Raw genomic sequence first — 19,431 nt, forward strand, 5'->3', positions numbered from 1 at the left:
TTTAAGCATCATTTTATTTAAACCATAAAAAACGCGCGGCGTGATCGGTTGTAACAGTTGGATATCGAATCTTTCCTTCTCGTTTTTTTGTGTGAATTAACGAAATAATTCTAAACGATACATTAATTAACGTGACATTCATATTTACGTCGCGTTCGATCATGCATTTTAATTGTATTTTTGTGGCGTTAGTGCCAGCAGTGAACGGTGACAAATCGTTCAAGAATGCCAATGAGCGTTATCGATTTGAATCGTTTTTGCATTCAATACTGATTCGTCCTAAAATGTGTACGCAATGAGGACTTGCGAAGTAGGTACCTTTCTACACCGTTATTTATTATAATTTCTGTACAAATCAGACGAAGATTCTTCGTCAATTATTATTAGCGATAGATAGTGTATTAATTCCCCACTTGTAAATAACATTGTTGCTGAGGACAAAACTTTCAAAGTAGCACGTTGTACAATAAAATTTATGTTTAAATCGTTGTTCTGTGTCCTCAAATACTCTTACCGTAATGTAAACGTTTAAACATTTTTTAAACAGCTGTTTAAGTTAGATGGCACTGCGGAGGGGCATCTTTATCAGGACGTTATCATTAACCACGATATATGATTTGTATTATGACATTTACAGGTACAATGTATATTGTGTTTATTACAATAATAATTAATTCCACTTGTATCGATCATTTATAAATTATTTATACCTAACAATATCCCTGTCTAATTCGTGACCTGATAGCTATTATTCGTAACTGTAACACTGTTCTTAAGAACATCGATGCAAACAATATAACATTACACATAATAAATATTTTATTTATATAATATGAATCGTAAACTAAACTTGTAACGGGTTAATGTAATACCATTGACGAAAATATTCCAACTATCTTACTTTAATATTTGCGACACAAAATAACCTCAAAATTTTACCGCGTATTCTATTAAATTTATATAAATTTACAATAAAATGGAGTGGCAGAACGTATTAGAGTCTATTATGTATAAATTTAAAACAACGAATGTCCAACAAAAAAAAACAAAGCACGAACATGAATTAATGTCTTATTTATGGGCTGATCAAAGCATAAGGTGAACAGCAAACATTTTTACGTGAAAATGATTAGTATTTTAAACTATGTATTTTTTATTTGTTTAGAAAACTTGTATCTTTATGGTTGAAACACCGTTATGATAAAAAAGAATGTAAATCTATCGAAAGGGCACAAGTTCTTAACACAATGGGGAACCAGGAATTTAAAAAAAAAAATTATTTACTAAGTATACAATCGTATACGAAATGTGCATTATACGCTCCTATAAACAGTAATGAGTTATCAGTTGCAATTGCAAATAGATCAGCTGCCTTATTTTATTTAAATAGATACGACGTAAGTAATAATATATAAACATATAATGTTTAATGTTTAGAAATTTATATTTCAACAGTATCTGTATTTTATGTATAATAAATACCATTTGATGATGATAAGGAATGTGTGAAAGATATTAACTTGGCTATTAAGTTAAATTATCCCAAGAATTTACATTATAAATTATATTTGCGTGCAGTGCAGTGTTATTTAAAATTAGGCAAACAAAAGTTAGCTGAACAAACACTTTCCACATTACATGAAATTGTAAATAATCCAGATTATATTACACTTTCAATAAAAGGTACATAATATATTATTAAAATCATAAAGGACTAAAGTTGTAATATTGTTCTTTACAAATATCTTGTTAACTTTCAGATGACATAGAGAAAAGAATTTCTGAAATAACATTCAATGTGTCATGCACACAAAATGATACAAAAGATATGAGTAATTTATTAAAATTGAAGTCTGAAATTACATTTGATGAGAATGTTGATTTTCTACATGCATCTGCAAGTATAGATAAAAAATACAATCAAGAGTTAGGGAGATATGTTGTAGCAAATAGATTTATAAAAAAAGGTGAAATACTTTTTTTGGAGAAACCTGTAAGTTTTGTATTATTAAATTATGATGCATTAAATAGTCTTTGCCAGCACTGTAATTGTTTAAATACAGATATTCCCATTCCGTAAGTAATACTTATTTAAGTACCAAATATTTCCTTTGAAGTAGATATTTTTTAACTATACGTTATTTTAGATGCACAAAATGCTTAAATACTTTCTACTGTGATGTAAATTGTTCAGACCAAGCATGGTTTTCTTATCATACTTGGGAATGTCCAGGAAACCAAATGACTCTATGGAAAGAAATTGGAATAGGGCATTTAGCACTTAAAGTTCTATTAACATGTACAACTACAACAGACATGATTCAATTTAATGAAATGCAAAATTTAGTAACTAATTTTGATAAATTACTTATAGAAGATTTGACAGTATATGGAATTGTATGTATATAACTAAATAGTGTACATATAAAAAACAAAACTTTGGATCTAATTTAGAATTATCATTTTTGCAGACAGCTATTATGCTTACGATATATTTATCAGAATATACCGATTTTTTTAAAACAAATAATCTTAATGACTGTCTGGTAAAGAAATTTTCAGATAGATCTTTCAACTCTAACTTTAATATTTTAACAAATAATGACAAACAACTTTATGTAAGTTCATTACTTTTGCGATATATTCTTCAACTTATTTGTAATGGACATGCAATTGTAACATCAAACACATTGTTGAATAAAAATGACTCTTTCATGGACCAAGATATTGTGGGCACAGGGATTTATCCTTCTGCAAGTATGATGAACCACTCTTGCGATCCTAATATAATTAACATGTAAATTTTAAATACATATTATATATTTTGGTAATATACTTCTATAATATCTTGTATATTATTGTTATTGTATTTCAGCTTTATGGATCAATACTTAATTGTGAGGGCTTCAAAAAACATTGCAAAAAATGAAGAAATTTTCAATTGTTATGGTGAAGTAACATTTGTGTTTATCATTTAAAAAACAGTTCTAATCTTTATATTATTAATAGGTCCAAATTATAAACATATGTCAAGAGAACAGAGACAGAAAATTTTAAAAAGTCAATATTGCTTTACTTGTAAATGTAAACATTGTACTCTCCCAAGTCTACAATATTTTGTGGTAATTAGAAAAATGATTTAAAGCAATGGTTCTTAGATTATTAAGTGTACAAATATTTTGTAACATTCCAATTACAGGAAAGATTTAATGCCATGAAGTGTTTAAGATGCAATGGTGCATTATGCAACATAGAGAATTCTTTATGTTGTTTAGATTGTGGTGATAGATCAAGAATTCATCAAAAAAATAAACTAAAACAGGCTGACAAAATGTTTAAAAATGCACAAGATTTAATTGATTTAGGAAAAATGGAAGAAGCATTAGGCGAATTAAAAAAATGTTTATATATTAGAAAGACACTATTATATAAATATAATGTTGATATTATAGCTACTTTGAATCTGATGGAAACAATTTATACTACATTGGGTTTGTATAAACAGATTAAATGGTATTTAAATAATTTTGTATAACTTAACAAATTTACCTTTAGATCAATGGGTGAATAGTATAGAATGCTTAGAAAATACAATTATTGCAACTATAGAAAGATTTGGATCTAACAGTATAGAGCTACTGAACGAATTAAATAAACTTACAGACCTGTGTATTATGTATTTACAAAAAGAATTAGATACTACAACGGACACATACAAGTAAATCTATTATTTTCTATTTGAGTTTGTTTAAAATTGAAGTTAAATAAGATTTAAGAAGGCTATATTTTCATATTATAGAACTCTATTGGGAAGAACACATAAATATCTGGACCAGCTAGAAGAACTTACGAATTTTCATTATGGATCATGGAACAGAGTTTGTGTAGAAATAAAAAAGAAACGAGAAAAAATATATCAGATGTAATATTTAAGAGTTAAATAAATGAATATATTTTATGAAAATGCGTACCATAATTGTATTTACCTCGAATTCGATTAATTTTATAGTTTAAAATCATTGCTTATTGTTAAGTCTTAATCAAGCCAGTGAACCTTAACCAAACAAAGACGAGAAAGTATACGCTTTTCTGCATTCTTCAAAGTGTCAATTTTTGAATTGAGTGAAGAAAAAAGAAAGAATAAACATATGAAATTTTCAGAGAATTAATAGAACGTAATACTAACTCAAAAGTTAAATTTAATAACATGGATCTTAACCCTTCCTTCACAAAATGACGATCAAATTTTACTAATTTACGAAATAATTCTTTTTCTTCAAAATTATAAAATCTAAGACAAATTCACAGAATAAAAACTTAAGTTATGTCAGTTAAAATATGCCATAATACAGATACGATAAAACAATCTCATACATTAAAAGACTGGTGCAGACACAAAAAGAAACGATTACGCGAAGACTGTAATCAAAATCACACATCAACTTATATTACAGACACTAGTATCCATAAATTAAACAATGACTGTCTAATACTTATTTTCCTTTACTTGCCAATCATAGATAGAATTAGGATAGAAAGTGGTATGTATACTTTAATTTTATAAGGTATGTGATAACATTTGTAAATATGCAAATATATTCATTTAAAATGATATTTAAAATTTGTAGTGTGCAAACAGTGGAAGGAAGTAAGCCAAAAATCTTGGTATAATATTAAAAAATTGGACTTACAGAATTTTACTTGGGGATTTTCAACTGACGTTAGACTGAAGCAAATCGATTCAGTTATTCTTCATAAAGTACTTTCACGATGTGGCACATTTTTAAGAGAGATATATTTATCAAAAACATTTTGTGAGGGTAGAGAAAATGCATTGTCCATTATTGGTAACTTGTGTCCCAATTTAGAAATCATTGATGTTAGTTGCCTTCAGGTATCTTCAGCAGGGATAACATCATTAATAACTAATTGCCATAATATTAAAAAACTCAGTTTAGATTGTATATGTCTTTTCGACACAGATTTGGAAAAATTATTTAAAGCAAATCAAAAATTACAATGTCTCAAATTAGTTGATAATAAAATATCTGGCAAGTGTTTGTTAGGTTTGCCATCAGAAACAATAGAGGAAATTATTATAGAAAGATGTGACTATCTCCGCGACAACGATATAGTAGAGGTATGTTTGAAATCTTTAATGTTTAATATCTTGCATTTGCTGTTCAATAATATATTCTATGTATAATGCATTTAGGCAATTGCAAGGTTAAAGAATTTGAAGAGTCTTATAATAAAAGAGTGTTTTGATATTTGGAGAAAGACCACAGAAGCTGTTGGTAAATACTGCATAAATTTAACAACATTGGAAATCACTGGCAAGTCCAGCATTTTTCAGTTCAATGGTATATCGCATATAACACCATTGATCAATCTTAAAAATTTAAAAGCAAGTGCAAATTGGTTCATTTGCAATTCCACTCTTCATAAATTGAGTCTACACTGTCAACACCTTACTTGTCTAGATCTCAGTGGTAAGTTTAATTAAATAAACTATGCATTTCCAGACTATGTAAAAACTTTAGAATATATAATTTTCAGATATTCCAGGACATTTTATCAGAGACTATACTTTGGCAGCTATAGACAAATTTACGAAACTAGAAATATTGATAACACGTGATTTGTACCAAGTGACAAGCAAAGGTTTATTATATCTATGTAACTTAAAGCAATTGGTGTGTCAAGAATGCAATTTTTTCGATATAACAATATCCAAGTTTCTTCAGTGTTCTTATCAAATGGAAATACTAGATTTATCAGGATGTCACAATATAACAAATGCCACATTGGCAAGAGCAGTAGCAGCTACTAGCTGTAGAACTAACAACATCACTTTAAATTTATTTATCGGAGGAACTGCTGTAGATCTCGAAACGTTTACCGATGTATCACCATTCTTAAGAATAATTGACCGAGATTTGCGATACAAACGAATATTTAATTTCCGTCCAAGTTCGTTTCTTAATTAATCGATTTTTTATATTTTATAAGTACAAACAGCTCGTAAGTTTTAAAGATATTTTCTATATGTACAGAGAACATTTTGAAATAAACAGACGTCATGCGTAAACCGAATGCGTTGTAATTTCATATTTCCGTCGGTACTTCAGTTCGTATGAGATTACTGCCATGATATGGTAAATTTCTGCTATAGTCAGCTATAGTCATTGCAGACAAGGCGATCTCGTCTGTGTTTTTACCTTGACCGTCGCCTTGTCTAACAATAAGGGACGTTCACCCCTTCCAATCTGTTGGGTCGATAAGAATTAAAGGTATTCAGGTATACGCGTGTTGCACGGCTTTTAAACTTTAAAGTTGAAACCCCTTAGTTAGGCAGTCCCTTTAATATTGCTTTTCAATTCTTATTTGCGAAGTAAAGAAAATGTAAACAAGATATTTAAATAAAATAATATTTATCTCTAATAATACTAAAAGTAATTTTTTGTTATTTGTGTTACGTCTAGCGTACATTTAATGGGGTTATGCTATCATACTAAATCGAATTTATTATCGTATAATTATATTAATTATTAATATCGTAATATTATTTCATAGGTGATGAATCAGGAATAAAACGAATAACAAATGACTTGTGAGGAAAAAACACCATTAATGCCAACAATTGATTGTTTGCATCGCAGTTACTTCCTTAATGATGGTTATTAAAACTATAAATTACTTACTTAATTCATATAATTATCACACAATTTTAAGTGTCATCAGTACTTGGTTTTTGTTTGTTGTAGAACGGCTTATGTGTCTAGACTGTTCTACTGTAACAGAAGATGGTGTACCAATTCGAAAATTATTTATTAGTAATTTAGCAGAAAGGGTTTGTATTTTTTCATTTGTATTATGATTTGATATTCTGAAAAATATTATTTATATATACTACATAGAATAATGTTTCTTTCAAGACCACATATAAAGATTTAACTAAATTGTTTTCTAAATATGGATATGTGGAGCGTTGCTATTTACGAAGAAATGGAGTAAAAAGTAACTATGGGTTTGTTACCTTTGATAGTGTTGAATCAGCTGTAAGGTAAATATAGCATAAGAATGAAAATAAAGTTACACACAGGGGACTGTGGTAATGATAGAATATGATAATCCATAGAGCTAGACGCAGAGACATAGTACTGCACAACAGATATTTGAGAATTGTACCAGCTGATCCTTGGCATCAACCAGATAGTATAGAAAATCAGTATTATAATAAGGATTGGCAAAAATCTGAAAAGAACCAATCCGTTGAACAATGCACTCAAGATTTTGTACAAAGCGATGTTACAGATACTAGTATCCAAATATTAAATGACGACTGTTTGACACATATTTTTCTTCAATTACCAATTGTTGACAGAATTAGGATAGAAAGAGGTAGGGATATAAAATTATTTTTAGGAAGGAGCAAATTTATAACAAATTATTTTTAAATGATTATAGTGTGTAAAAGATGGAGAGCAATAAGCCAAGAATCGTGGCGCAATGTAAAAAAGCTCGATGTCTCGTATGGAGCACAGTGGTGCTCTTGGACTATGAAACCGATAATCACTACAAATATTCTTCGCAAAATATTGTTACGATGCGGGCGATTTTTACATGAAATAGATTTAAATCAAGTAGCTGGTTCGTTAGATCAAAGTACAGTGACCATTGTCGCGAAATTATGTCCCAATTTACAAAGAATCAATCTTAATGGTCTTGGTGTTTCGGCAGCTGGTATAAATTCGTTAACAAATAATTGTCATAATATTACAAAATTTAGTCTAGGGTATACCAGTTCCATTTGCGATAGAGACTTACAAAAGTTATTTCAAGTAAATCCAAAACTACGGTATTTTGAAGTACACTACAGTAACATATGTGGAAAATGTTTACTACATTTACCATTGAAAGCAATTGAAGAAATTGTTTTAAGACATTGTTGTTGCCTTCAAGAAAACTATTTATCTCAGGTAAACAAAACATTCGTTTACTTTGATTTTCCCTATCTTTTGAAAAACTTGTTTAAAATATATAACTTGTACTTCTGTAGGCAGTCGAACAATTACACAATTTGAAAAGTCTTACGATATGCGATTGTTTCTACATAACTGATAAAGTCATCAATGCAATTGGTACATACTGTACAAGTTTAAAAACATTGGAACTTTGCAATATTTCGTTCGTAATACAACCAAACGCTATGTTACCCATTACACAATTAACTAATCTTGAAGTTTTAAAAATCAACAACAACAAAGTCGTTACAGACGAGTTGATTTGCAATTTGGCATCGAAATGTCAAAAGATAACTTATATAGATGTTACCGGTAAGTTGAATATTTAAACAAAATATTTCGTGTTATAAATAATCACTTATGTGTTACAGAATGTCACTGTGTCACAAATATTGGCGTGACCGCTATAGCAACCTTACCAAATTTAGAAACATTGATATTGAATTACATGATTCAACTAACTGACATTAGTATGCGGGATACGTGGAATTTAAAAAGATTAAAATGTCGTGCATGTGCTTTTACAGATAAAATGTTCACTGAGCTTATTGCATCTGCACCTCGATTACAATTATTGGATTTGTCAGGGTGCCGCGGTGTCACGAATATTACATTAAAAAAAGCTGCTGCAGTTACTCTTAATCGAACTAACAATATAATATTGAAAATATTTGTTGGAGGAACTGCTGTGAACATTGAAGAGTTTAACGAAGTTTCGCCGCTTTTGCATATAGTTAATGTAAATTTTCGGTAATTGTTTAGGACTCATATTTCTATGATTTTGAAATAGGTTATCAAATTCATTATTCTTAACAACTTTTTCCTATCGAAAGTTCTTTTGAATATTTCAAAAATTAAGCGTCTCCAGCGGTGATATTATATATAGGAAAAAGTTATTTAGAATAATGAATTTGACAACATATTTCAAAATTCTCGAAATCGGTGTTGAGCACCCTTTTCTGTATAATTACTTACTTTTCCATATGTTGTTCTAGAAAATGTTTCGCTACTTCGAACTTCAAGCTTTTTTAGTATTATTTTCAAACGGAAATATTAGATTTATCTAGTTACCACAATAAAACAAATGTTAATATTAAGAAGAATTGTAGTAGCTAATAATACGATTAACATTCGCCAATTACTATTATTAGTATTATCATTTACTAAAGCCTTGTGCATCTCTTGATTTTTTTTCTAAATATAACCTCCTTTATACAACAAACTAAAAAAAAAAACATTGTAATACAAATACCTTATTTTGATATTTGATATAAAAATAACAAGAAACATAGTGACAAAAATGCGCAATATTTTCTGAGACATCCTAGTAGTCACAATACTTTGTACACGTTTGTATTACAATAAAACACATAATATATAAAATTTTTACGAAACAGTTTAAGAAATGTCGAACTCCCATCGAAATATGTATTTCGACTACATCGATACACTCGAAAGGTTGTTAACGAGGCTCGACTATTACGTGTCGTATTTAACGAAAAAAATCTGTATTTTTACAAATATCTTTATGGACCCTATCCTTTATCACTCGGGTTTCAAAATACAGACATCGTATTTTAATGTACGATAAATTTATTCTTTGAATAATTACAACATTTAGACAGTGAATCGATACAACGGCAATTATTATGCACAAATTTGCAACAAGAAATATTCATATATTTTTAATAAGTGCCAGAAGTAATCATTCGTTCGACAGCTGAGATTCACTGGTCTGTGAATAGAATTTTTAATTGTACGTTATCATATCTTACATCTTTTTGCGTAACAGAACTTTACTATTGAAAATGTTCTTAGTTTACAATATGTACCATGAATGTCATGTTATAGTAAATAGCGTTACGCACATCGTTATTAGATATATAAACATAATACGAAAGGTCAGTTCTTGGGCGTCTTACGCTGAGGCACATAAGTGAGTGTTCTCACTGTGCTTGCAAACATCACAATATGCTCGTAGTATAATCCGATATTTTTTTTTTAGCCAAATCGGAAAGGGCTAATAATTACAACTGTAATCGCTTCTACAAAAAAGTAATGGCTAAGCAAACACGAGTAAGTATAACTCGGGGTAAGATTTACTATAACGTCATATATATGTATGTATAATGATGAATCTTCCCTACTATTCTCAATTGATAATTCCATTGCGGCATTTTTTGAAATGAAAAAAAAAACGGAAACTACAATGTTTGCGTACAATGGAATAAGGATGTTTAGATTAAAGATATACTATATACATATAGACATACTTTGTCCGAACGTTACGATGATAAGCAACTATGCCTACTAGATTGTACAATATTAAACACCTCGCTATTAATACAGACCAATGTTTGAATAAAAAACACAAGAGCAGCAACCGCTGAATTGCAGCAACGAAATCATCAATTTCTACATTTGTAATGTTTTGATTGAACGTTTTTTCAATAAAGATTTAAGAAATTTAAACCTTATCGATCTATTTTTTTTTTTTTACTTGTGGTTACAATAAAAATTATTAACATCTTCTACTTACACTTATTTACTGAAGTACGTGTAAATACGATGGTAGTCAAATCAATGACTTATTTTCTAAATATAGTTCACAAAAATTGCACAAGAAAGATTTGATGCATAGCTAGCTATACAATACATACAATATTGTATTCAATGTCATGTGAACATATGAACACACATCAAAATCATGTTGTCAATTGCACCTATGAAGTATCGTGATTTTGATTGTAACGTATGATGTAATATGATAAATCGATATATTTGCAAAGACATTATACTATTTTAATATGTATTTAAAAAAAAAAAAGGTTGATTACTTAGATAGTATTCTTTACTGTTTTAAAATATCTTTATCTATGATGTGGAAGTTTCGTATTATCCGATGCTAAATAAAATAGTACTTCAGGGATCATTGTTCGATTACGTAGATTATGAATAAAGTACTGTTCATAACATTATTTCATATCCGTTACATTAAGCAATACTGTTGATAGAACAACTTTATTCAGTAATATTATGAACAGCACTACTGCGATTATACGAAATACGCATTCCGTAAAACACTTACGTCCGCTACTTGAAATATACTGTATTATTCAGCTACAGCGTCAAGTCGTGTTCAATTGCGGACCAATAACTTGTAAAAAATAGTATGGCATTCTAGCAATGATCGAACAAAAGTCTTTTTTCAATGGTGTAAATAATGCTCTACGAATGTCAGGTACAAATGTTATACTAGTAACTTGATCTCTAGTTAACACTTCTTTTCATCGAATTATGTTCTCATATATCCGATGCCCATTTATGTATCCTAGTGTCATCACAGGGAACACAATTTGCCCATGAGTGTACAATAACGTTAAACTTATAACGATAATAGTTTATCTTACATACTTTCAACAGAAGTAGAAGACAAAGAGTACAAAATACGTGAAATGAAATAAAATTCAAGCACAGTGACGTATTTCATGCAGCTATGTCAAAAGTAGATTTTCCATACTTTATAATATCGCCTGTACACCGAATGTACTTGTATTTCGATCATGTATAATAAATTCTACATGGTTGTTATCGCGACTTTGAAATCAGACCCTTGGCGAATCGTTAAAATAATATAATGCCCTACAAATGAATTCTACGATCGATGAAAATATAATACCGGGGTAAAATTAAGAACTAACAGCTGATATCGTTAAATAATCGAATTTCGTTATTTAAAAAATCCGTAAAACGAATATCTAAATATACTTAAAATTCTACACGATAAATGCTTTTGCTCTAACGCTAACGTATTACCGAGCAATATTAAATAAAATATACTGGATAAACAATGGCAAATTCTGGTATACGAAGTCCACTTTCAAAATCGCGAGGAACTTTCGTTTCGGGGATTATAATAGGTATAAAGAGAATTTACAAACGCCACTGTTTATACCAATCAAACGAAAAGAAACCGAGACCCACTTAAGAGTACTGAACGCGTATGTAGGTAGTCAAGTATGTAAGAGTGACATTTATTCAGGATTGTACGTTAGCTAAACGGGTTGGAGTAGTCGGTTGTAGATCCATTGTGCGACATACCCAACCAGCGATATCCACGTTTTCGGATTCAGCTTTTTTGATCCATTCGTGGTTCTGAGAATGAAGTATGATAATTGTTTCTGTACATATTAGTCGCGCGAATAAAATACGTACCATCAATGTCTTTAAATCAGCCCTCTCAGCGGGATTCTTCTTCAGACAACGATCAACGAAATCTGTGAAAGCATCGCTAAACATTCCAGCTGGCAGTTTTGGAGGAGGCTCGTTAACAATGTAATCTAATAGTTCGAATATAGCCATTGGTCGTGGACTACCCGTACCTGAAAGATACATTCGTTTTCCAACAAGATACAATATTAAATCTGAATGCGAAGAAAGGAGAAACTAACTATGTCCAGGCGACTGTGTTGTTGGAGTAGAAGCATTATTCGTAGTAGCACTCTCTGCTGGTGGTTGACCCGGCGGAGTGTTAAATATCGCAGCTAAAGTTTTCTCATCTGGCGGTGGAATTGGGTACATCCCAATGGCCATCTCGACAAGTGACAATCCTAGAGACCAAATATCGCTTTGTACGGAATAATGTGTACCCTGGAGCCTCTCTGGCTGAAAACGAGAAGACCAATCTGAATAAATTGGACTTACTAACGATGCAACTTACGAAGGTCTTCCACTTTTCTTACCGACATGTAACTTCTTGTTCCGACGAATGAATTGGCCATGGAATCGATCAGTTGTCCAGAAACACCGAAATCACAAATCTTGATCTCCCCGGCGCTATTCACCAGGATGTTGCTTGGCTTTACGTCTCGATGCATAATTGCATGTTTATCTCGTAAATAGCTCAAACCCTTCAAAACCTATAACGAGGTCGAGCAAACATTCGCAAAAATTCCACGTGATCTCTGGATTTGATGTAATCGAGCAGGTGGGCCATGACTTAAACGATTAAATAATTGAATCTTGACAGCAATCGATTTTCTAATCTGTCCACGTTATACGTAATTTGCGTGAGATCGTGAGACGTTAAATTTGCATTAAACGCAATCCGATTAACATCTAAAATGCCAACAGTGACCCAAGCACCTCCTAGTCAAGTCGTTAAGAAAAAGCTTACGGAAGATGAAATAAACGATCTTCATCAAGAGCTGAGTACCAGGGATCATTTGATTCCATTGAAACAGTTATGCGAAAAATTGAACACCAATTTGATTACGGGTTTGACCGAACAAGAAGCAAACTACGCTCTTCTCAGAGACGGACCAAATGCCCTAACTCCTCCTAAAGTAACTCCAGAATATATCAAATTTATAAAATGCATGTTTCACGGATTCGCTACTCTGCTTTGGGCATGCTCAGCATTGTGCTTTCTTTTATATGGCATTAGTATGCTGATTGAAGGTACAAGCGGTGGCAACGAATGGTTAGGATTTATCATTGCCGCGATCTGCGTAATCTCCGGTGTGTTTGCTTACATACAAGAGAGTAAGAATACAAAGGTAGGATATATTTAGTTTGAGCCCTTTGCAGTCTTACGACCAGCTATGCTGTCCAGATGTTTAGCGACGTTCTACAAATACAGGACGTACTAGGTGAGGCATTTAAGACAGATTTCCTTTGTAACACGTACAGGTCATGGAATCTTTCAAAAAAATGGTACCCACTTTCGCAACGGTGATTCGTAACGGGGCTAAATTGCGAGTGGCAACCGAAGACTTGGTCATAGGCGATTTGGTGTACATTAAATATGGCGACAAAATACCAGCCGACATCAGGATCATCGAATGTACTGGACTAAGAGTTGAAAATTCTAGTATCACCGGTGAAAGTGAACCGGTAGCTAGAACGAATTACCCAACCGATGCCAATCCTTTGGAATCCTCCAATGTCGCTTTTTTCTCGTCTTTCGCAGTGGATGGCAAAGGTAAAGGTATAGTAATAGCAACGGGTGATCGAACGATGATAGGGCGACTTGCTGGTCTTACGTCGCAACTTGTCAAAACCGAAACACCGATAGCCAAAGAGATCAGACACTTCGTTCAGATAATCGTCATCGTTTCCGTACTGTTTGGATTACTATTTTTTATATTATCTTTGACAATCGATCCGAATATACTGAAAGCCTTCACTTATCTACTTGGCATCGTGATAGCAAACGTGCCCAGCGTTCTACTGGTAACCGTTACAACGAGTTTGACGCTAACGGCTCAAAAGATGGCCACAAAAAACTGCCTGGTGAAGAATCTAGAGGCTGTCGAAACGCTCGGTTCCACTTCGACAATCTGCTCCGACAAGACGGGAACTCTCACGCAGAACAAGATGAACGTATCTAATTTATGGTTTGGCCACACGAGATACAATTTTCCACCGGGCGAAAGGTTAGGCGTCGAACAGGATTTATTGATGGAGAGACCAGGCTTTAATATCATGATCAAGAACGCTACTCTTTGTTTGCGCGCTGAGTTTGTCACGGAGTCCACTCTACTGAAGCCAATCGACGAACGAGAGATAGTTGGCGACGCCTCTGAAACGGGTATCCTCAGATTCTGCGAGCACATCCATTCGACGGATGAATTCCGGCAGGCGTATCCAAAGGTTGCGGAAATACCGTTTAGTTCTATAACAAAGTATCAAATGTCGATACACAGAGAAGAGAACGGATACATAATGATCTTTAAAGGTGCACCGGAAGTGATACTGGAGAACTGCACCCAGATACTAACTACAGAAGGAGAAACAGCAGAAATGACACAAGAGGATCACGCGATATCTCGACGAGCATGTGGAGAGTTAGGATATTTAGGAGAACGCGTGTTGGCATATTGCGATCTTTATCTACCCGATGATTTGTATGGTCTAGAGTACAAGTTCAACACCGATTCTCCAAACCTGTACAACTTTCCAACAACAGGATACAGATTCGTTGGACTGGTGAGTCTATTAGATCCTCCGAGACCAGCTGTACCGGAAGCTGTAAGAAAATGTCGCACAGCTGGCATCAAAGTAATAATGGTAACAGGCGATCATCCTATAACAGCGATGGCCATTGCAAAGAAAGTTGGTATCATAAGCGAGGGACACGAAACCAGGTACGAGAGAGCGATATTACAAAATAAATCGTACTCGCAAATAACTGAGAGCGATACACACACGATAATCGTTACTGGTTCCGAACTGAGGAGTATGGACAACACAGAATTAGATGGGATTATACGGAACTACGAAGAGATCGTTTTCGCGAGAACGTCTCCGCAACAGAAGCTGCTTATCGTGGAAAGTTGTCAAAGACTGGGCGAAATTGTTGCTGTAACCGGCGACGGTGTAAATGATTCACCTGCGTTGAGAAAAGCGGACATCGGAGTAGCTATGGGAATCACTGGTTCAGACGTAACGAAAAATGCTGCAGACATGATCCTCATGGACGATAATTTTGCATCGATCGTAACAGGCATCGAAGAAGGTAGATTAATATTCGATAATCTTAAAAAATCGATAGTGTACACGTTAACCTCTAGCATCCCCGAGATGTTACCCATGCTAAGTAGCATCATATTTGCTATTCCTTTGCCATTCATTCTTGAAATGATTCTTTGCGTGGACATCGGAACAGATTTACTACCAGCCATAGCGCTGGCGTACGAAAAAGCAGAGTCCGATATAATGCATCGCGCGCCCAGAAATCCACAATACGATAAACTCGTGAACAAACGATTAATATCTGTCGCCTATGGTCAAATCGGAATGACCCAGTCTCTAGCTGCCTTTTACACCTACTTTATGATTCTTATGCTAAACGGGTTTCTACCTGATCGTTTACTGGGAATAAGATACGATTGGGACGACAAATCTATTAACGATTTACGGGATTCTTATGGTCAAACATGGACGTACGATACAAGAATGGATTTATTGAACGAAGCGCGAACGGGATATTTTTTATCTATAGTTATAACGCAGCTTATAGATTTAGTGATGTGTAAGACGAGAGTTAACTCGATCTTTCAACAAGGAATGGATAATTGGTTTTTAAATTTTTCTTTCATTTTTGAAATTGTTTTAACCGGAATTTTATTGTACGTGCCGGGAACTGAAAAAGTATTAAAGACTATGCCTCTAAGCGCGTATTGGTATTGGCCGAGTTTACCTCTCGGCTTGTTTATGTGGACATGGGATGAATTAAGAAGGCTATGCATTCGTAAATTTCCTGACGGAATCATAGAACGCGAAACGTATTACTGAATGGCATTTAATCGCTCTTAATCGATAATACTATAGCTTTAATTTGTTAATTTCGTATTGTTCTTTATAGTTTATAGTTTATACGGGAATAAGTTGCACTTTTTAAATACAATGAATTAATATATATTGTGAGTACAGATGTTGTCTACTTACCGCGGAAGTGATTGTACTTAGTATTGGTTCTGGAATTCTTCCAGCTTTTTTTAGTATTAAATCTAAAGACCCACCATCCATGTATTCCATGCATATACTAATTTCTCCATCACTGTAACAAATGAAACATTTTGTATTTGATGTAAAACAAAAACATGGTTTAGCAGTTAAGTGAAGCATACAAATTTACCTATAAAAAGCACCATAGAAACCAACTATATGTGCAAAATTACATTCATGGAGCACTTTCAGTTCTCTAATTATCTGTTTCTTTATAGCAGGTTTAACTTCTAAATGTATTAGCTGAAATGTTACATTTCTTATAAATATTTTATTTATATGATTAGTCTAAATAAATCCAATGAACAAGAACCATACCTTCCTTGCCATTATTAGTCCATACTTTTTGTGCCTCACTTTCATAACTACACCACCATTGCCAGCACCAAGTTCCCCAAGTTTTTCAAAGTCATCAGCGCATAATTCTCCAACCTTTTCCTTTTGGCCTAAGAAGCTTTCCAGCCTCTTCCTTTGTTCCTCGTCCATTTCTAATTCCTCTAACCTTTCTTGAATAGCATCTATACTCATTTTACCCATAACTCCGCTATAATTGGAACAAGTACAAATCAAAAGACAAATGTAAATGTAGGTAATACGTATTTTCTGTAATAAAAGCTCATATTTGTTAATAAAATTGAATTACTCTGGAATTACTGGTGGCTCTGAATAAATAGGCAATGGTGGTACCGGTGGTGATGGTGATACAGCTGGAGCTGGTTCTATTGAGCCAGGAGGTAGCGTCAAATTTAATTTGTTTTTTGACATTTGGTATGTAAAGTCAAATGAGCACCACTAATACACAATTCTGCACAAAAATCTCACTTGTCAATTGTGCTTGTGGAAATTGAGGTACATGTATTAATCGATCGAGAATTTATTCGGATGAACACGAATTATGTTTCCAATTGTATTCGTTTAAATCACAGTAGACGCGTGGCTATCGAAACCGTTCTCATCGCAAGATTCGTTCGAAAATACAAGTAGTGAGCCTTAATTCAGAATGTCGTTGGAACTGATCTGTCAAGCTTCGAACTATCGAGTTCCGTGATAAGAAACAGCTTTCGATAAATTACAGAGAAACGTATACTTTGTTTAGAAGAATCGTTAATTTATCAGCAACGACCACGAAATCGCGCAAACATGCATATTTTTTACAAATATTACAAGATTAAAAAGAGGTTATACGAATCTTCCCGGGAACAACGTCAGACACGTCAAACTCATATACAAGGTGTCCGCTTAAAATGTCCCTAGGCCACATATGATCGAGTTGTCGTAATTTCCGCACATTCGCGGTTCAATGACGAAGTCTAATGAATTTCTGACGAATATAAACGATATAAAATGATGGTTCTTACAACGAAAAGATAAATTCTGCTAACATACCTTTTTCCTTGTAAAAGAATCTCATTGGTCCACTGCATCTCTGGTCAGGGATAGTAGTGCCGTTTCCACGTTTACTGATGCTATTTTCATGTTATTCGGTGGGAATATTTTAATATTGGCAACACTGAGTGTACAGGAAGTCTTTGTCTAGTTGCTCACGTGACGTCTTTCCTTTAAAATCGTGCTGTTAGGAGGTACGTATAGCCAGATCTATAACAATTTTTGAATCTACTTGCATCTGCGATTTTGCATCGATAATTGCATTGATACTGTACGATTCGTAAATATGCGATCCCAAACAGTTGTTTCGCTTGAAAAGTGCGGGGTAGAAGATACTTTAAACGATGATTCTCGAATTCCAAATCGCGTGACGGCAGGTTGGTCTGCAACACCTTCGTTGCAAGACACCGATACGAAGAAAACTGTCAATGAATTTTTCTGATTACAGAACGCAATGGGACGTTACTCTCACGAGCCGGTAAACGCGACCAAATCGTGCAAAGCACGAGGTTCAAACCTACGAGTGCATTTCAAGGTAAATGAAGAAATAGTTGTGCCTTGCCAAATCTAACCTCAAATTAATGAGACAGTTGTGTTTACAAAGTGCAACGTGGTGATGGTACGCTTTGTCCAGCGAAGAGTTGAAGAGTGATAGCTTTGTAATTAAATTTCGTTTACTTCTGCAGTAGTCATTCACAATTTGTCCCATTAATCGATGAGTGTAACATCTGCAGTCTCCATTCTTGAAACTGTAGTCATTGACCATTGTTGGCTTGTCTTTTAGAACACACATGAAACAGCACGTGCCATCAAGAACATGCCTCTGCGAAGGGCGCTGAAATATTTGAAAAATGTCATCGAATACAAGGAGTGCGTTCCATTCCGTAGATTTAACGGTGGTGTCGGTAGATGTGCTCAAGCAAAACAATTTGGTACCACTCAAGGTATGTTCCATATATCGTTCTCGAAGTTTAATACTTGCATTCGCGGTTAATAAATTCTTCGCGTTTGAACTCAGGACGTTGGCCCAAGAAGTCGGCAGAATTTTTGCTACAACTTTTAAAAAATGCGGAAAGTAATGCTGATGTGAAGGGATTAGAAATCGACCGTCTCGTAATAAATCACATTCAAGTAAATCACGCACCGTGTTTGCGTAGAAGGACATACAGAGCTCATGGTCGCATCAACCGTTAGTATTTGTTGTTAATATCTTCTGAAGCTTCAATCCTTCATACACTTGTAATTTAATTACGTTTATTTATCCTCATAGCTTACATGAGTTCCCCATGTCACATTGAAGTAATTTTAACCGAGAAAGAAGATTTCGTGATAAAGAGCCCAGAAGAGGAACCTTCGAAAAAGAAACTGAGTAAGAAGAAGCTTGCAAGACAAAAGGAAAAAATGATGAGGGAATAATTTTACATACTAGCTGGATATTGAATGTACCATGGAAAATGAAGATTACACTGTTCTCTAAGTTTTCTATTTTATTTCTTTCCTTTTTCCT

At 33.4% G+C, this 19,431-nt stretch overlaps 6 protein-coding genes across 12 annotated transcripts; 5 read left to right on the plus strand and 1 right to left on the minus strand.

Annotated features, from left to right (window-relative positions):
* The first annotated feature begins 52 nt into the window (after window positions 1-52).
* LOC128890356 (SET and MYND domain-containing protein 4-like) lies at window positions 53-3,936 on the plus strand. 2 transcript variants are annotated; one of them, XM_054148780.1, is made up of 11 exons: window positions 53-637; window positions 1,166-1,397; window positions 1,500-1,683; window positions 1,761-2,076; window positions 2,148-2,397; window positions 2,472-2,797; window positions 2,876-2,949; window positions 3,010-3,122; window positions 3,200-3,491; window positions 3,556-3,718; window positions 3,800-3,936. In XM_054148780.1, exons 1-11 carry the CDS (start codon window positions 561-563, stop codon window positions 3,924-3,926), a joined length of 2,154 nt encoding a protein of 717 aa, XP_054004755.1. In that variant the 5' UTR covers window positions 53-560; the 3' UTR covers window positions 3,927-3,936. The 2 variants fall into 2 exon arrangements, with proteins under 2 accessions (XP_054004755.1, XP_054004754.1); XM_054148779.1 differs by lacking the exon at window positions 53-637 and adding an exon at window positions 644-1,098.
* Window positions 3,937-4,318: 382 nt separating this feature from the next.
* LOC128890360 (uncharacterized) lies at window positions 4,319-6,085 on the plus strand. Of its 2 annotated transcripts, none has more exons than XM_054148793.1 (4): window positions 4,319-4,541; window positions 4,629-5,140; window positions 5,216-5,492; window positions 5,560-6,085. In XM_054148793.1, exons 1-4 carry the CDS (start codon window positions 4,325-4,327, stop codon window positions 5,988-5,990), a joined length of 1,437 nt encoding a protein of 478 aa, XP_054004768.1. In that variant the 5' UTR covers window positions 4,319-4,324; the 3' UTR covers window positions 5,991-6,085. The 2 variants fall into 2 exon arrangements, with proteins under 2 accessions (XP_054004768.1, XP_054004769.1); XM_054148794.1 differs by having other exon boundaries at window positions 5,544-5,779.
* A 72-nt stretch (window positions 6,086-6,157) lies between these two features.
* LOC128890357 (uncharacterized) lies at window positions 6,158-9,410 on the plus strand. Of its 3 annotated transcripts, none has more exons than XM_054148781.1 (9): window positions 6,158-6,293; window positions 6,577-6,679; window positions 6,768-6,853; window positions 6,939-7,066; window positions 7,142-7,404; window positions 7,471-7,982; window positions 8,063-8,339; window positions 8,399-8,777; window positions 9,023-9,410. In XM_054148781.1, exons 2-9 carry the CDS (start codon window positions 6,607-6,609, stop codon window positions 9,057-9,059), a joined length of 1,755 nt encoding a protein of 584 aa, XP_054004756.1. In that variant the 5' UTR covers window positions 6,158-6,293; window positions 6,577-6,606; the 3' UTR covers window positions 9,060-9,410. The 3 variants fall into 3 exon arrangements, with proteins under 3 accessions (XP_054004756.1, XP_054004758.1, XP_054004757.1); XM_054148783.1 differs by having other exon boundaries at window positions 6,179-6,301; XM_054148782.1 differs by having other exon boundaries at window positions 6,293-6,405.
* A 2,087-nt stretch (window positions 9,411-11,497) lies between these two features.
* LOC128890361 (dual specificity mitogen-activated protein kinase kinase dSOR1) lies at window positions 11,498-18,098 on the minus strand. Of its 2 annotated transcripts, XM_054148797.1 has the most exons (9): window positions 17,925-18,098; window positions 17,182-17,257; window positions 16,857-17,082; window positions 16,669-16,781; window positions 16,479-16,590; window positions 12,770-12,946; window positions 12,479-12,692; window positions 12,243-12,409; window positions 11,498-12,182 (listed from the first exon to the last, which is right to left on the minus strand). In XM_054148797.1, exons 1-9 carry the CDS (start codon window positions 17,947-17,949, stop codon window positions 12,066-12,068), a joined length of 1,227 nt encoding a protein of 408 aa, XP_054004772.1. In that variant the 5' UTR covers window positions 17,950-18,098; the 3' UTR covers window positions 11,498-12,065. The 2 variants fall into 2 exon arrangements, with proteins under 2 accessions (XP_054004772.1, XP_054004771.1); XM_054148796.1 differs by lacking the exon at window positions 17,925-18,098 and having other exon boundaries at window positions 17,182-17,763.
* On the plus strand, window positions 12,954-16,463 carry LOC128890355 (sodium/potassium-transporting ATPase subunit alpha-like). Its single transcript, XM_054148778.1, has 2 exons — window positions 12,954-13,585; window positions 13,719-16,463. The coding sequence occupies exons 1-2, from the start codon at window positions 13,151-13,153 to the stop codon at window positions 16,323-16,325; spliced, it is 3,042 nt and encodes a 1,013-aa protein (XP_054004753.1). The 5' UTR covers window positions 12,954-13,150; the 3' UTR covers window positions 16,326-16,463.
* LOC128890363 (60S ribosomal protein L17) lies at window positions 18,062-19,401 on the plus strand. 2 transcript variants are annotated; one of them, XM_054148800.1, is made up of 5 exons: window positions 18,062-18,118; window positions 18,373-18,459; window positions 18,709-18,868; window positions 18,943-19,113; window positions 19,195-19,401. In XM_054148800.1, the coding sequence occupies exons 2-5, from the start codon at window positions 18,379-18,381 to the stop codon at window positions 19,338-19,340; spliced, it is 558 nt and encodes a 185-aa protein (XP_054004775.1). In that variant the 5' UTR covers window positions 18,062-18,118; window positions 18,373-18,378; the 3' UTR covers window positions 19,341-19,401. The 2 variants fall into 2 exon arrangements, with proteins under 2 accessions (XP_054004775.1, XP_054004776.1); XM_054148801.1 differs by lacking the exon at window positions 18,062-18,118 and adding an exon at window positions 18,265-18,301.
* Window positions 19,402-19,431: the final 30 nt, after the last annotated feature.

The sequence above is a fragment of the Hylaeus anthracinus genome, unplaced genomic scaffold, assembly GCF_026225885.1.
Source record: "Hylaeus anthracinus isolate JK02 unplaced genomic scaffold, UHH_iyHylAnth1.0_haploid 12000, whole genome shotgun sequence".
NCBI lineage: Eukaryota > Metazoa > Arthropoda > Insecta > Hymenoptera > Colletidae > Hylaeus > Hylaeus anthracinus.